Source organism: Lycium barbarum, chromosome 9 (assembly GCF_019175385.1).
Source record: "Lycium barbarum isolate Lr01 chromosome 9, ASM1917538v2, whole genome shotgun sequence".
In the NCBI taxonomy this organism is placed as follows: domain Eukaryota; kingdom Viridiplantae; phylum Streptophyta; class Magnoliopsida; order Solanales; family Solanaceae; genus Lycium; species Lycium barbarum.
The window spans coordinates 103314817-103328882 of NC_083345.1; the positions used below are offsets into that span (position 1 = coordinate 103314817).

The 14066-nt window shown below is 33.4% G+C and overlaps 1 protein-coding gene across 1 annotated transcript; it reads right to left on the bottom strand.

Annotated features, from left to right (window-relative positions):
• Positions 1-9310: 9310 nt before the first annotated feature.
• On the bottom strand, positions 9311-13741 carry LOC132611328 (gibberellin 2-beta-dioxygenase-like). The gene is made up of 3 exons (XM_060325757.1): positions 13075-13741; positions 11820-12168; positions 9311-9965 (listed from the first exon to the last, which is right to left on the bottom strand). Exons 1-3 carry the CDS (start codon positions 13452-13454, stop codon positions 9699-9701), a joined length of 996 nt encoding a protein of 331 aa, XP_060181740.1. The 5' UTR covers positions 13455-13741; the 3' UTR covers positions 9311-9698.
• Between the last annotated feature and the right edge of the window lie 325 nt (positions 13742-14066).

A 14066-nucleotide genomic window follows, 5' to 3' on the forward strand; every position in this document is an offset into this window, starting at 1 on the left:
AGAACTAATGTGGGGAAAGCTAAAATGAACATGCATACTAAATAATCAATCTAACAGCCCAAAGGTAATAATGAGAAACAACATGTCTAAACCTGTATCAACATTTGAATCCAACACCTATAGAATGGAGCCATCAATAACTAAAGTACACAACCAGATTAACAATACTGATGTTTAAAGAAGATTGCAGCTATTTTCAAAAAGGAACTAATTTTTGTAAACAGTTTCAACACATAAAATTTGGATCATACAAATATATTAAACAACAGCTTCATCAGGATCTTAACTTAGATTAAGCTACTTCTCAAAGAATTTTGAGCTCACACAGACAAAACTAACTTTTCACTAAACCAATCTGGATTTAATGTCAGAGAAAAAAGGCTATACCGAATAGAACCATACATGAGTTAAAAGACTTGTCAATATATAAGTTGAACCTTTACACTAATGCTTAGTTAGATTGATTAAGAGTTAGACCCAAAGCTCAAACTAACCCTTAAGAGTTCTGAAGCTACACAATTCAAACTAATCTAACTGAAGCAAACTAAACATGATCCATCATATTTATGCAAAATCAACATCGAAAGGGTTCGAAAAAACTTCATGCCTCCTACTAACTAGTGCTAAGACGAGGAAAGAGAATTACTCATATAATTCTAGCACAGTGTTTCAAAAACTAAGCTAACCCATACTAGAATTCAAAACGCACTCAGAACTTGACAAAGGGAAAATAAAGCTGAGACGAAGGAAAGATTACCTTCCAATGGTGCAGTGAACAGGGTGCGGGGTCTTAGATCCGACGCAATCCGACCTCGAACTTAAGTATATATTTTATATGTAAGAGATGGTAGCAAGCAGTTGAACTTTTGGGAGGTAAGGAAGAAGAAAGAAGAAAACAAGAGTTTGTTTTTAGAGAGCAAGAGTGGCGGCCAGAACTTGGTCCAAAATGGACTCCAAATGCTAGTATTTATAGATACCAAGTAGGTTTTTTTTAGGATTCGAAGTTTTGAGCGGGATTTCCATCATCTAGGGTTTTTGAAAATGAGTCAAAATGGAACCGTTTAAATCTGAGTATGGATGGTGTTTTCGAGAAGATCTTCACGTGATTTGACTTGGGTATTAAACGAAAATGGTTCGACCACTTATGGTCTTTGAAGATCATAGCGCGTCTTGAAGCAAGAACGGGAAAGTCTTCTCTTTAAACAACAGAGCACATAGGTAGGCAGACGTAGAGACAAATTTTGTTCAAAAATGGGATAGGCAGAAGGACCTGTCCATGGCTGAATCGCGGCTGAAAACAAGCCGGAAATAGGAAAGGCGACAAACGGACCTGCCATGGGAAATATTAGCAAGGAGGCGCATAGAGAAAAGGATTAGGGTTTCAGATATGGTGGAAAGTCCTTTTGGTCATTTAGTGCGGCTAAGCTGGGGCAAAATTGTCTTTTCGAGTTAACAAGCCAATACGAAATTAGCATGTGGCAGGTTCATGTGGAGGACATGGGGAGACACGTGAGTGGCATGCGTTGGTGGTGTGTGAGGCGTGTGTTATTGTCCGTTTGGCGCAGACGTGGCGCTTGCGTGGCATCCATGTGGAAAAGTTGTGTGGATTGGACTCTCCTTTGGGCTATTATTGACCAATAGGATCATATTTTATATGAATTGGGCTAGTATGAAGCCTATTTATCTTGGACCTAATATGCCTCCTTCCTTATAGTTATTTGGGCTCCTAAATTAAGACGAAAGACACTCTTTAGTTAATTATATATTAACGCGTGCTAAAGTATTACCTAATAAAATAAAATAAAATATTCATTAGTACTCAAATAAAGTTATACGATATCGTAATAACCGTGCGATAATTTTTTTTTAAGTAATTGCTACCGTCTAAATATATAAAATAAATGCGATGTGTAAGTTGTTACAAGCGATCATGGCAATTACGATATTAGGTGATGCAATATGATGAATAATAATAATAATAATAATAATAATAATAATAATAATAATACTAATAGTAGTAGTAGTAGTAGTAGTAGTAGTAGTAGTAGTAACAACGATAATAAAAAAAATGATAATAGCTAATGACTATAGTAGGATAATGAAAAACGACGATATTAATAGAATGCTAATAATTGTAACAGAGTATAAATAACAATTCTTAAATTGTCAAAAATATTAGAAACGCAAATAAATATTTGGAAGAAAGGCGGGACAAAATTGGGTGTTAACAACGTTTTATCCTTTTACTTATTTTGTTATTGTTTAGTAGTTAGTTTATGTGATAGTAGCCTATTTGATGTTAGTTTGTTGTTGGACTGCTTTTTGGTTCAACTAAGTTACAATGTGTTGTTTGGGTAATGTTTAAGCTTCATTAGCTTGTTTGGATGTGGAGATTACTTCCTTTATTTTCAAAGTACATGTTTAACATTAGTAAATAGTTATTGATATAGACTGAATATATGGGTTTTAGATAATGTATTGATGTTGTTCCATAGATATGGATGAGCAGGTTGTGTTTTGTTAGATGATCTATTTGGCTGCTTCAAACCTTAAATAAGACAAGAATAGGATTACATGAGTCATAATAAGTAATTTAGTGAACCTTTAAATTAGTACTGATCCTATTTGAATGCAGTAGAATGCTAAAGTACTGTGATGATGTGTTTTAAGTCATTTAAGGCATTTGCTCTTTCTTGGATGAGACTATGCCAAACTTAATCCTTCAAACTACTTTCATAGGTCTATATGCTTTGTCTATATTAAATGGATAGTATGAATTATAATTAGGATAAACAAAAATAAAGGATCAAGATTAAACTAAGGTAAAGTTTCAGGAATCCAAGCATACTTATAGGAGTCTTTGATGTGTTTAAGGTACTAAAGTTAGGTCAAGAAGGGCCTGTTTGCATCCGAGTGGGTCTGAGTTAGTATGAATCTGTTTGAATGTGTTTGGATTAGTCTAAGATAACTTTGAGAAGTTGTATGCTATACACTAAAGGTAATTTGAAACAACAACACCCTAGAATATGATATAGAAGGCTCAAAATGAAGGTTGGGATTAAAGTCCATTTGTTTGGTAACAGGTTCTCAAATGGTTCATTAAAAGCTAATGAAGGTCCATGAAGTTGTAAAAATCATCTAAAATGAATAAGAATACCTAGATGCCACTAGGGTGATTGTGTGTCTTGTTTGTTTCATTTGAACAGAGTTCAGCCCTAACATTCATGTTATCAAACCCCCTTTTTTTTCATATCTAATCCTTGTTTGAGTTTTTCAAAAGGAGTCTAAGGGGATTGAAAAAGATAATTGAGTCCTGATGTGATCTTAACTATTGAAAATGATTAATCAACTGGAAAATGGGATTTGTTTGAGTCTAAAGGCTGGTGCTACGTCTGAACTTAAGTTTTTTAAGTGATTTAAACATTCAAAGCTTCTCAAAGTGTTAAAGTCTAAAAAGGAATTCAAAAATGATTTTACACAGTTGGGACCCCGAGTTGATTAAAAGATGTTAGCTTATGTGGTCAATTAGGTGTTTAGATGAAATTCAGTTTAAGGGCACTGTCAGACTACTCTTGTCCATAAGTTCTTGGTGATTGTCATTAGGTATAGGGATAAGGTAAGGGAGCTGGGGTTGCCTTGAGAGAGTAAAATGTTAGCTTAGGCATGAACTGGAGGTGGTGGCCAGTGGGGCCTTTGATCCCTTTTTACTGAAAGTAAGACTCAGGAGAGGGATGGGGAGGTGATGACCTCACCCTATCATGCTTCTCTTTCAGGACCCTGAGGCTTCCTTATCTCCTAAATCTTGTTGTCATGACTGTGGGATTCACAAAGATCTTGGGATTGGTCAAGGATAGTTTATCATGCCTTGGGGGGATCCTTAAGATTTCATGCTATTTAAAACTAAGTTAAAACAAAGGGTAAGAGTCTGTCACATTTTTGTCATAATTAGAGGGAATAAAAACTACTATTAACTAAGTACTAAGGGGTCAGTTACTCACCAGGGTCTGAATCCATGTTCTCAGGGTTTAACCTGCTTGCTTTTCTGTTTGCTTCATGATGAATATGTTTAAAACTTGTGTGATACATTTATGTGTGGACTTTTCTATGTGATGTGCTAGACTTGTTTGAACTTACGAAAAAGGCATTTAGTTAAGCTAAGATTAGTGAGAACCCTTTGTTCTTAAATCTGAACTGTGGCACTTAGACTTTAGTGAGCATTGTAGTTTAATTTGGATTAAAAAGGTAAAGTTGTGCTCTGTCTAGTAAGGTTTGATTATATGCTGGTGGTGTGTTTAAAATCCTATCATGTTCGGAACTATGGAATAAGATAACTGGATTTTGAGTCTATGTTTTAAAAGATGAATAGTGATAAGCTGAAATTGGTCTGATGTTGTTGTTTGGGGATATGGTGAGTATTTTTAAAAGCAGTTTGAACCACTTGTCCTAGGATGGTTTTTTCAAGACACCTCAAAGAGAGGGCAGGAAAGAGCCAAGCCTAGCTTGACTCATAGTACCTACCCTCCAAATGAGGGGTGTCATGACCAACCTATGGACCATGGGGGCATTCCTATCTTGAAGGTATATTGGCCTTCCTTAAATCACACCATTTTACCAGAGGGTTGGAAATAGAAAGAGTTGGGAAAATTAGCTTGTTTAAAGGCTTAAAGGTAACTTAGGGAGTTAAGGCAAAAAGACAGGTTATTCCAAGAGGATGATTTTTCCTTCTTTTAAAGAGAAATGAACTAGTTTACTGCTGATTGACAATAAGTGCCCTGTTTGGAAGTTAAAAATCCTGAGTTGCTAAGAATTGTGTTAAATTTTATGCCATTCTTTTTTCTGTGAGACTTGGTGACATACATAGTTGACCCTTTTTCCTTTTTATTTCAAGTGGCAACTTACATGAAATCTTGTTGTGAATGTGCTCTTACTACTGTTGTACTAAAATAAAGGTTCTTTTCTGTGGTCTTTTCCTGGGAATATAAAGTTGTACAGTCTCAGTTTCATTTGATGTTGTTTGGTCCAGACTTCTTAGTGCTCCAATCTTGTTTTGGTGATTATAAGTCATAGAATTTTTCCTCTTTGTCTACATCCTTCTAATGTGCTTCTGTGATCACATTAAACAGTTCTCATTTCCTGCTATGAGGACTGTTAACATATGAAGTTGATGAATCACTTATTTGATGTGCATAAGAGTTAAAGTTAGACTTTAATTAGATTTGGTTTTGTCCTTGAACACTATTCTAAGGGACAGGGTTTAGTTAAGTGAAATAAAATAATCTTGAGGCCTAAAGTTGAACGCATAGAATGTGGATATACACAAAATATGTATAGATTAATGAAAAGGAAGAGGAATATACACATGGTATACACATCATATCTATATCACAAGTATACTATGTGTATACAAGAAAATAGGCTAGTTATAGGCAACATGTATACATGAATAAAAGAGTATGGCTTGTTGTATTTCTTATTTGACTAAGTATCCTAAAACTGTTGTGTTATTTTTATATGCATCATCGCATGATTTTTTTGAGTTTACTTTTAATGTTGCTTGCATTTAAATTACTTCCCATATGATGATGCTTGTGAACAACTTTGGGACTCTGATTGTATACTATGGCAACATTGTTTTTGAGAGTTTGAGGTGGTTAAGGGGATAGGTCTAACCACTCCCCGATATCCAGTAATGCCTGAGGTTCGTGAAACCCCTTGGGAATAAGGGTGGTGACGGGAATAAGGGCGGTGACAACCTTTTCCCTTTGGTATGGTATGAGTTGGAGTTTCAGTGAAGCCAATAGTGTGTGATCAAGTCCTTTAGTTGTGCATTTGTGATCAAACTGGATGTATATGTATATATGAGTATAAATATGCTAGTAATAGGTTCAGCAAACATAGACTAATTCGATTCCTTTTTTTTCCCCTTTCTCCTACTGCACGGCCATTTGGGCCAGAGTCCAACCAGCCTGTTGGGCCACAGGCCCAATAGGAATATTCTTACAAAAACGGTTAAATCCAAGAAGAGAAAGGGAAGCTAATATTATTGAAGTCCCATTCATGGGTGAGAATGGCATGAAGGCCCAACCATGAGTAAAAATGGTCTATTAGGAGTTTAGTACACCCCTAACATATCCCTCTTTTTCCCTCAAATTTCATTACGCCAACTCCTTTTGATTAAAGTGTCGTATTTGTATGATTGTAAAACGAAACTCACATTATTATTGGAATCATTTATGTTTGGATTAGGCATCTTAGGTGAACGGTTCATATGCCGTTTAGTTCGACCTTAGGCCCCAACGTGATTTTCAAAACCCGAATTAGTATAAACGCTTTCTAAAAGAATAAAAACGACTAAAAACAGTAAAGGAATAAAGAGGATTAGTTTCATCTTTACTGAAAAAACATATGTTGTTATCATTTTTCCTAAAACCAGGGTTAAACATGTTAAACTAGAAAAACGTTTTTCCTAGTTATACGTTCAGTTTTCAAAAAGTTCTTTTTCAGTCCAGGCAGAAAAAATAGGCTTCAAAAATGTGTGTAAATGATATGCTTTCAAAAAATGAGTTCCTTCTTTTGAACTAAAAATCAGACGGAAAATGATTTCTAAACATATGAATATGTAGCTCATTTGTATATCAAAATACACATAATTACAAAAATCACACATTGATGCTCGAAGGTCAATCGTATTCTACGGATCCTTAATGCTAGGGTGTTTAAAACCTTCCCTAGGGGATCACTAGAACCCTTACCTTGAACTCTGGTTTAAAGGGATTTTTCTCTTGTGTGAATAACCTTTTTTAACTCGGTTTTCCTAATTTTCCTTAATAAATTAGGTGACGACTTTAAAAAATACAAAAATCCAATAGAGTCCACAAATTCGAAGTAGCTTGTATGCCTCACGTAAAAGTGAACCCTAGCATATATGATGATCTTTCCTTAAAAAAATTAAGGCCTCTATTTGAAATTTGCTTTATGCCTCAATGTTATTGAGACGGCTGTTATTGAGTATGATTTTTTCACGAAAAAATCTGCAAAGTTCCATATTATTATAGTGCCAGGCTAAGAGGTCTAGATTCTTGGTTTGGTGGCTAAAAATTAAAATGTAGGAACCAAGGTTGCGCATAAACATGATGCGTGTTGGGATCTCGCATGCGGCATATGTTCAGTATTTTAGATGTCCAAGCTGCCCACAACTCGTGAATCAGCACCCACCAAGTAGACAGTAATTGCATCTCCATATAGATTATATATTTACTTCCTCCATCTCAAAATACATACCCTACTTATACTAAAAATATTTGTCAAAATACTTGTCATTTTAAAGAATCAAAATAAAATAAAATAGTTTTCTCATTATACCCTTTGTATTAATTACATCAATTGTTGAGTTTTTAGTTGCCCATTTGCATATTCTATGTTCAGATTGCCTTATGCATTTGTGATTAAATGGATCATTGATGGAGAGGACACAAATATAAAATTGAGGAGATATCACATGGTGAAATAGGTTAAAAGGATAAAATACTCAAAATGATATCTTGATTAATGGTTTTTTAAGGGGCGTGAAAAACACGATAACTATATTGAGACGAAGGGACTAGCACGTAAAAAGGACTACAATTAATTGTAACACACAATAATTACTAGATAATTCTTACATATATGTAATATTATAGGTATATAATATTTTAGGAATAAAGTATATTCCCTCAAGGGCTTAAATTTATTTTTCTAAATGACAAAAGTTTTAAGTAACTCAGCAACTTAAATCAAACCTTAAAGCCATATTTAATAGCGTACTCCTATTTATGGTCCAAAAATAAGTTTCATTGGCCTTAGCTCAAAATACAAAGACTAGCTGAGCAAAATACATAGAACCAAAACCGACTCATGTGAAGAAAAGATCAAAAGAACATACACAGCAAGAAGTCATTCGTCTGAAAACGTGTCAAGCATTTGCTAACAAAGAAGGGCTTCGTTTGATTTGGTGACTAAGTTACGCAGAAAATAATAATACAATTTCACATATTTTGTTTGGTTATCTGTCACGTTTTTCCCCTTTCTTAACTGACTATAGTGCCATTGTTTTTATCTCACTCGCCAATATCTTTCGACTTGTGGATAATATATCAGAAAGAAAACGACACCCTTAACCATTTTGATTTTGGCTTAGTAATTTGAAATTTGGAGCTTTACAGAAATTTAACTTGGCTGAAATTAATAATCTTTACCAATTTTATCTATGGCTCAAATTTGAATATAATGCATAAACACCAATTTTACCTAGTCTAAGGAGACCTTTACTTATGCGGGGTAGATCACTATCATTGTCGATTATAGGTCACAATATTGAGTTTTGTAGGAAACTATACTATATATCCGCAGTGGCGTAGCTAGAATTTTCACTAAGGAGGTTCAAATTATAAAAAAGTAAACTTACGAAGAAGCCAAAGGAGCTCAACATCTACTATATATACATAAAAAATAATTTTAACCATGTATAAACATTATTTTTTCCCTCCCGAAGGGGGTTAACAGTGTCCCCCCCCCCCCCCCCTCCCCACCCCGAAGGGGATTCCTATTTGGCTATGCCCGTGTATATCCGTATTATATATAGACACCCAACACCTGAAAACATCCAGGTTTAGAAGTCGTAAAATAATAATAATAATAATAATAATAATAATAATAATAATAGTAATATTTTTTTCAAGTATGAAGGAAAATATTTTTCAATTTGTTCATATTTGATTTGTAAAATTTTTTGAAAAATAATTTCTCTACGAAAACAAGTTTCTTATAAACGAGAAAAATGACTTGTCTAGCGGAAGCAGGGAAAACATATTCCACAAGTGATATTCCTCACTGATTCCCCCCCCCCCCCCCCCCCCCCTGCACCCCTAACAACCTCAACAAACCCCAACACCACTCCCAACCCCCTTAGTCCCCTTCCCCACCATCCCACTCCTACCCCAACCTAACCACATAGTATTTGCCTAGATTATATATAAATGTTTTTGAAATAATAGTTACTGTTTACTTAACAAACACAATAAAATATACAAGAATATCACTTATATATGTTCTAGATTTTTTTCTTTGCACCAAACACACCTTAACAGTGTAACTTTTTTTCTTTCATATTATCAGTATATTTTAATGGGATATTTAAAAAAATTACAACTTTTGAAAATACTTATGCCACGTAGCCTAATGTGCAATATTATACAATATTACACTTGAGGAAAAACATTATACATAATGTATCAACTTTGTATAAAGTGTATAAAAAGTGTTTATACACAAATATATTGAAAATCAGATGTTTATACACAAAGCTACGTAGAGTAAATATTTTTCAAAAATAGATACAGAGCATAATATTATAATATTGTAAGTCATTTGTCATGATGTGAATAAGAAAAAAGCTGTATATTATCAGCGGAGAAAAACAACCAAAGAAATCGCACAAGATTCTGCAAAAAGTAAGAAATGACACGATGATGATAACATGGCACTTTATTGTACAAGGGTATTTAAATTAAACACAAAAAAACAGTAGGCGATGAAAAAAAAAAAAAAAAAAAAAACCTTGGTTTTTCCTACCTTGGAGTTCCAACTTCAAACCAAGACCAAAATCTTTCCAAACTTGTCTATTGGATGACAAAATCCTAAAGTATTTTTCCTAAATTTGGCTATTTTTGACCATGTCGTATTTTAATTTTCTTTTCAAACAGTCCCAGCCTATCATCACCCAACTTTGTCTTGTAGGCAGATGCCTTGTATTCATGCCATGTAAATTCCTTGTACAAACGTTCTTCTCCTTCCTCCATTAAAGAGGATAAGGGTGCTATTTTTTCACTTAAAGGGGGTCCACCAAAATAAATCATTGATAACCTTGCCTTCATACTGTTTGCCAAGACTCTATGCCTTACACTCCTAAATCTCCCATTAGTCATTACCTGCCATCAAAACATACAGAAACAAATTAAAATAAACACAAAATTTCAATTAGAAAAAAAAAACCCCTAACTAATAAGGGATATTTAGTTTATTATGTATTAAAGTTATATTACATGGATAACATATAATTTTGTACAATCAACATTAGTTACCATTTTACCAATTTTACCTTGTTACATATAAATACTCCTTATTATGGATATTTACTTGTAATTATCTTATAAGTAATATTTATGTAAATACTATTTACTCTGTCAATGCTTGAAACCTAAAATCATTAATTGTTTGAAGAAAATTTGTCATTTCCTGCCATAAAAATGCTCAAAAAGAAGTTATAATAAAGCAAAACATTCAATTAGAAAAAAAGAAACTGTAACTATAGTAAGGAGTTTATATTTTTTAATTATGGGAAGAAATAGGGTATTTGACTGGTTATATCATATGTTCAAGAGTCCGATGACCGAAAAGAAAAATATAGGAAACAAAGAAATAGAAGAAAGAATTACTAGCGGTTGTTTGAAATTATGAATTTTTGCATGTAAAAGTGTTTGTTTGAGTTAATCTCGACATAAAAATTACGGACTACTTTTTAATTTTTAAAAAATTTTGACCCCAGTTTTTCGAATCTTTCGAAAACTCAAAAACTAGATTTTGGAGTTTTTTAGTAGTTTCGAAAAATTCGACAAACCGAGTTGAAAAATCTTAAGAAGGATACTAGTCCCCCTTTCCCATTTTATTGACAATTTTCACTTAGCGAGAGTTAATTTGATTAATCATCAAAACAAACTTGAATTAGATCAATTCAATATTTTAAAATTAAGATCTATATATTTAAAACTATATGAAAAGTACTATAAATTACAATTATTCTCATGGTCAAAACGGTGAAAACTAGGGCTAGACATAAATACCGAAAACCGAAAAACTGAACCGAACCGAAACTTCAACAAACCGAACCAAACCGAACTAGTTTGGTTCGGTGTTTGGTGTCCACCGTAAAAAAACCGAAATCGAAATAGCCGAACCGAAGTTTGATAAAACCGAACCGAAAAATCGAACGCGCACCGAAATTTAATACATTACCCCCAAAAAAAATAAAATAGTCCAGGCCCATTAAATTTAAAGCAAAAAAAACCCAATTGTAATAAGTCCTGTTTTGCATTTGTATCCCTAATTTTCCACTTCAATTGAGAAAATCAAATATCCTTAACAAAGAAAGGTAACTAGGATGTGTCTTTAGGATTAATGTATGTCCTTTATGTGTTTTCTTAATTATTCTTATGGTATGTATATAACACCTAGTAATCCTATATCATGATTATAGTTTTCTGTTCTTGTGTATCTTGTTTGTTTGATTTTGATTTTTATTTATCAGTTTTATGTTTTATTGCTTTTGAGAATATGAATTAGTGTCAATGGAATCGCTTCTAATATTATATCAAAAAAACCGAATTGAAAAAACCGAAACCGAACCGAACCGAACTTTAAAAAACCGAAACCGAAAGAACCGAACCGAACTAGTTTGGTTCGGTGTTCGGTGTCCACCTTAAAAAAACTGAACCCGAAATAGCCAAACCGAAGTTTGATAAAACCGAACCGAAAAACCGAACGCCCACCCCTAGTGAAAACAATATTTAAAATGTTTTCAAAATTTACATAGTTTGAATCTCGAAAACGAGAAGAATCACATAAATTGAGACAGGGGAGTAGTAATTTTCTTAGATCCTCATAAATTGAGTGTGCAATCCCAAAACACTCAAAAATCGAGTGTGCAAATCCAAAAAGATTCAAAACCTTAAAAAAAAAAAAAAAAAAAAAAAGAACATGAAAAATGTTACTAGTACAATTGTTACCTGCAGGGAATCACCAACAATGATGAAAAAGGAGTACTGATCAGGTGGGACTGAGACCCATGTACCATCTCTGAGGGAGATTTGAAGACCAGTAGTGTTATTAGACCTAATAACAGATATTACTTGAGGGTCGGTATGTTCACCAAAACCAATTAAATTTCCACCATTCAATGCTTCAAGTTCTGTGCATGGTGGATAGTGGTTTAGCCTAAAACAAGAATCACTCTTTTGATCCCTTAATACCCTACTCAACACATTTTTTGGCTCAATTGTCAAACCATCTGCTATTTTTTCCAGCACAAGGCATGCCATATTTCTAACTGCTGTGACATATTCATTGAGAGCAGACCTGTATATAGACAAAAAAGAAAAGAAAATTATGAAAAAAAAAATGAAATTGCCATTTTTTCTTGATATAATGGTTCACTTCCTACTATTATCATTCGTACAAGTCGAATCCTAAATGTATGAAATCAAAGAAGGTGGATCCTCTCCTTCAAAAGAAATACTTAGTAAGTAGCTAGGCCTACGGAAGATATTTGGTTGAAATTGAAAAAAATAGTAGTAGTAACATTTAAGTGAACTTGAAAAAAGCATTTGAATGTCAAGTTGTGTTTTAACACGAATTTTACTTGAAAAAGATCGATTGTGAGTGAAAATCAATATCTCAATTAAAATACTGCTAGACAAGTTTTTAAATATTTCAAATATTAAAATTCAGTATTTTCGGGTCCGTCAACTCAGAATTACCCCCTGAACATACCATATCAGAATTGTCCCCCACTATTTTTAGTTAGGACAAGCTTAGGGTGTCTCAATGATCATGTATAAAGTTTCTGATGACAAATTCAAATGGTAACTTTTCACCCATCATTGATCAAATGAGACTTTTAAATTAAAAGAAAAAAAAGTTAGCCAAACAAATACACACAATAAATATTAGTAAACGAATTTGTCCAACTTAGAGGAAATCAAGAAAGTGGCATATGTGAATATACGACTTATAGAAAATTTAGCTAATCCAATCAATCTTGTATAATGGAAAAGGTCGCCGATTTTTCTCTCCAAAAATAGTCATAATTTTTACTGAAAAAAGTGTTGTTGGTGACAGAGATTTGGTAACGGCAATGTCCGTGGACAAAAATAGCAAATACTAAGGTAAAGGAGAAAAATAGTTAGACACGTTCTTGGTTGTGTCAAAAAGATATATATTAATATATCACATTCGGAAATTTCAAGAGTTTGTTGGCCTTACCAGAAAAGCTGAGAATTTCCAGGAATGCTGACGGATTTTTCTGAAACAATTTCCGAGTTTGTAGTAAATAGAAGATATTCAACCCAACCGACATCACCATTTGATCCAATTCTTTTATTACCATAACCAAAAGGATTAGCAGGACCAGCTTTGTCCTTCTCACACTGTGGTAAATTAAAGAATTTGACAGCATCACCTTCTAAATTTGTCATTGTTTCATTGGGAACACCATGATTCACAACCTTAAAAAATCCAAATTCTTGACAAGCTTTTGTAATAGAGAATTTAGCTTGAGGGTCTAACATGTCAATCACTGGAATATTGCATGTTTTAAATGTATGAGAAGAGTTTTGGAGAATTGGTTGAGATGAAACCACCATATCTGCTAGGATCAACAACAAAATTTCGTTTTTGTTTTTCTACTAGGAAGAACAAGATGAAATTTTAATAGGGAAAATGGTTATGCATGAGAGCAAAGGTAGGAGGCGTTACAAACTATATATACTATACGAACGTAAGCCATCTGGGGCTTAGTAACACATGTACTACAGTACTGGTGTATTTTCTAGGCAGTTTATGCCATCTGGAGTTGAGTTTATTTTTTTTTCCTCTTTTTTTCTTTCTTGAATGTAATTTTTTTTTTTTTGGCTTAAAGAAAATGATAAAGAGGAGGAAAAAAGTTTTTTTTTTTTTTTTTTTTTTTGTAAAGATACCTGGATTATGAACTACGTACATTGAAACTGTCAAGTGTGTATGTTGCTAGCCTAGTAACGAACATTGAAGACGTGTAATGTACGCAGACCAAGAATAAATCCTGTAAAGGGTGGTTGATATATATATATTTTAATTTGAGTATTAAGTTTCACATAAATAATTTCACATAGATAATACAGAGTTTAATTGGTTGCATAAGAAAAAATAATCCTAGCTTTACTACTGCAACATTTGGTCGACCGTATAATAAAAAATAATCAACACATACCTATTGTTGC

Bases quoted from the DNA above. Each gene is read 5' to 3' on its own strand.
- LOC132611328 (XM_060325757.1), bottom strand. From the start codon at position 13,454: ATGGTGGTTTCATCTCAACCAATTCTCCAAAACTCTTCTCATACATTT. The intron at 12,169-13,074 runs GTAAGGCCAACA...GTCTATATACAG, and splicing joins GGAAATTCTCAGCTTTTCTG to GTCTGCTCTCAATGAATATG. The intron at 9,966-11,819 runs GTAACAATTGTA...TTTTGATGGCAG, and splicing joins TTGTTGGTGATTCCCTGCAG to GTAATGACTAATGGGAGATT.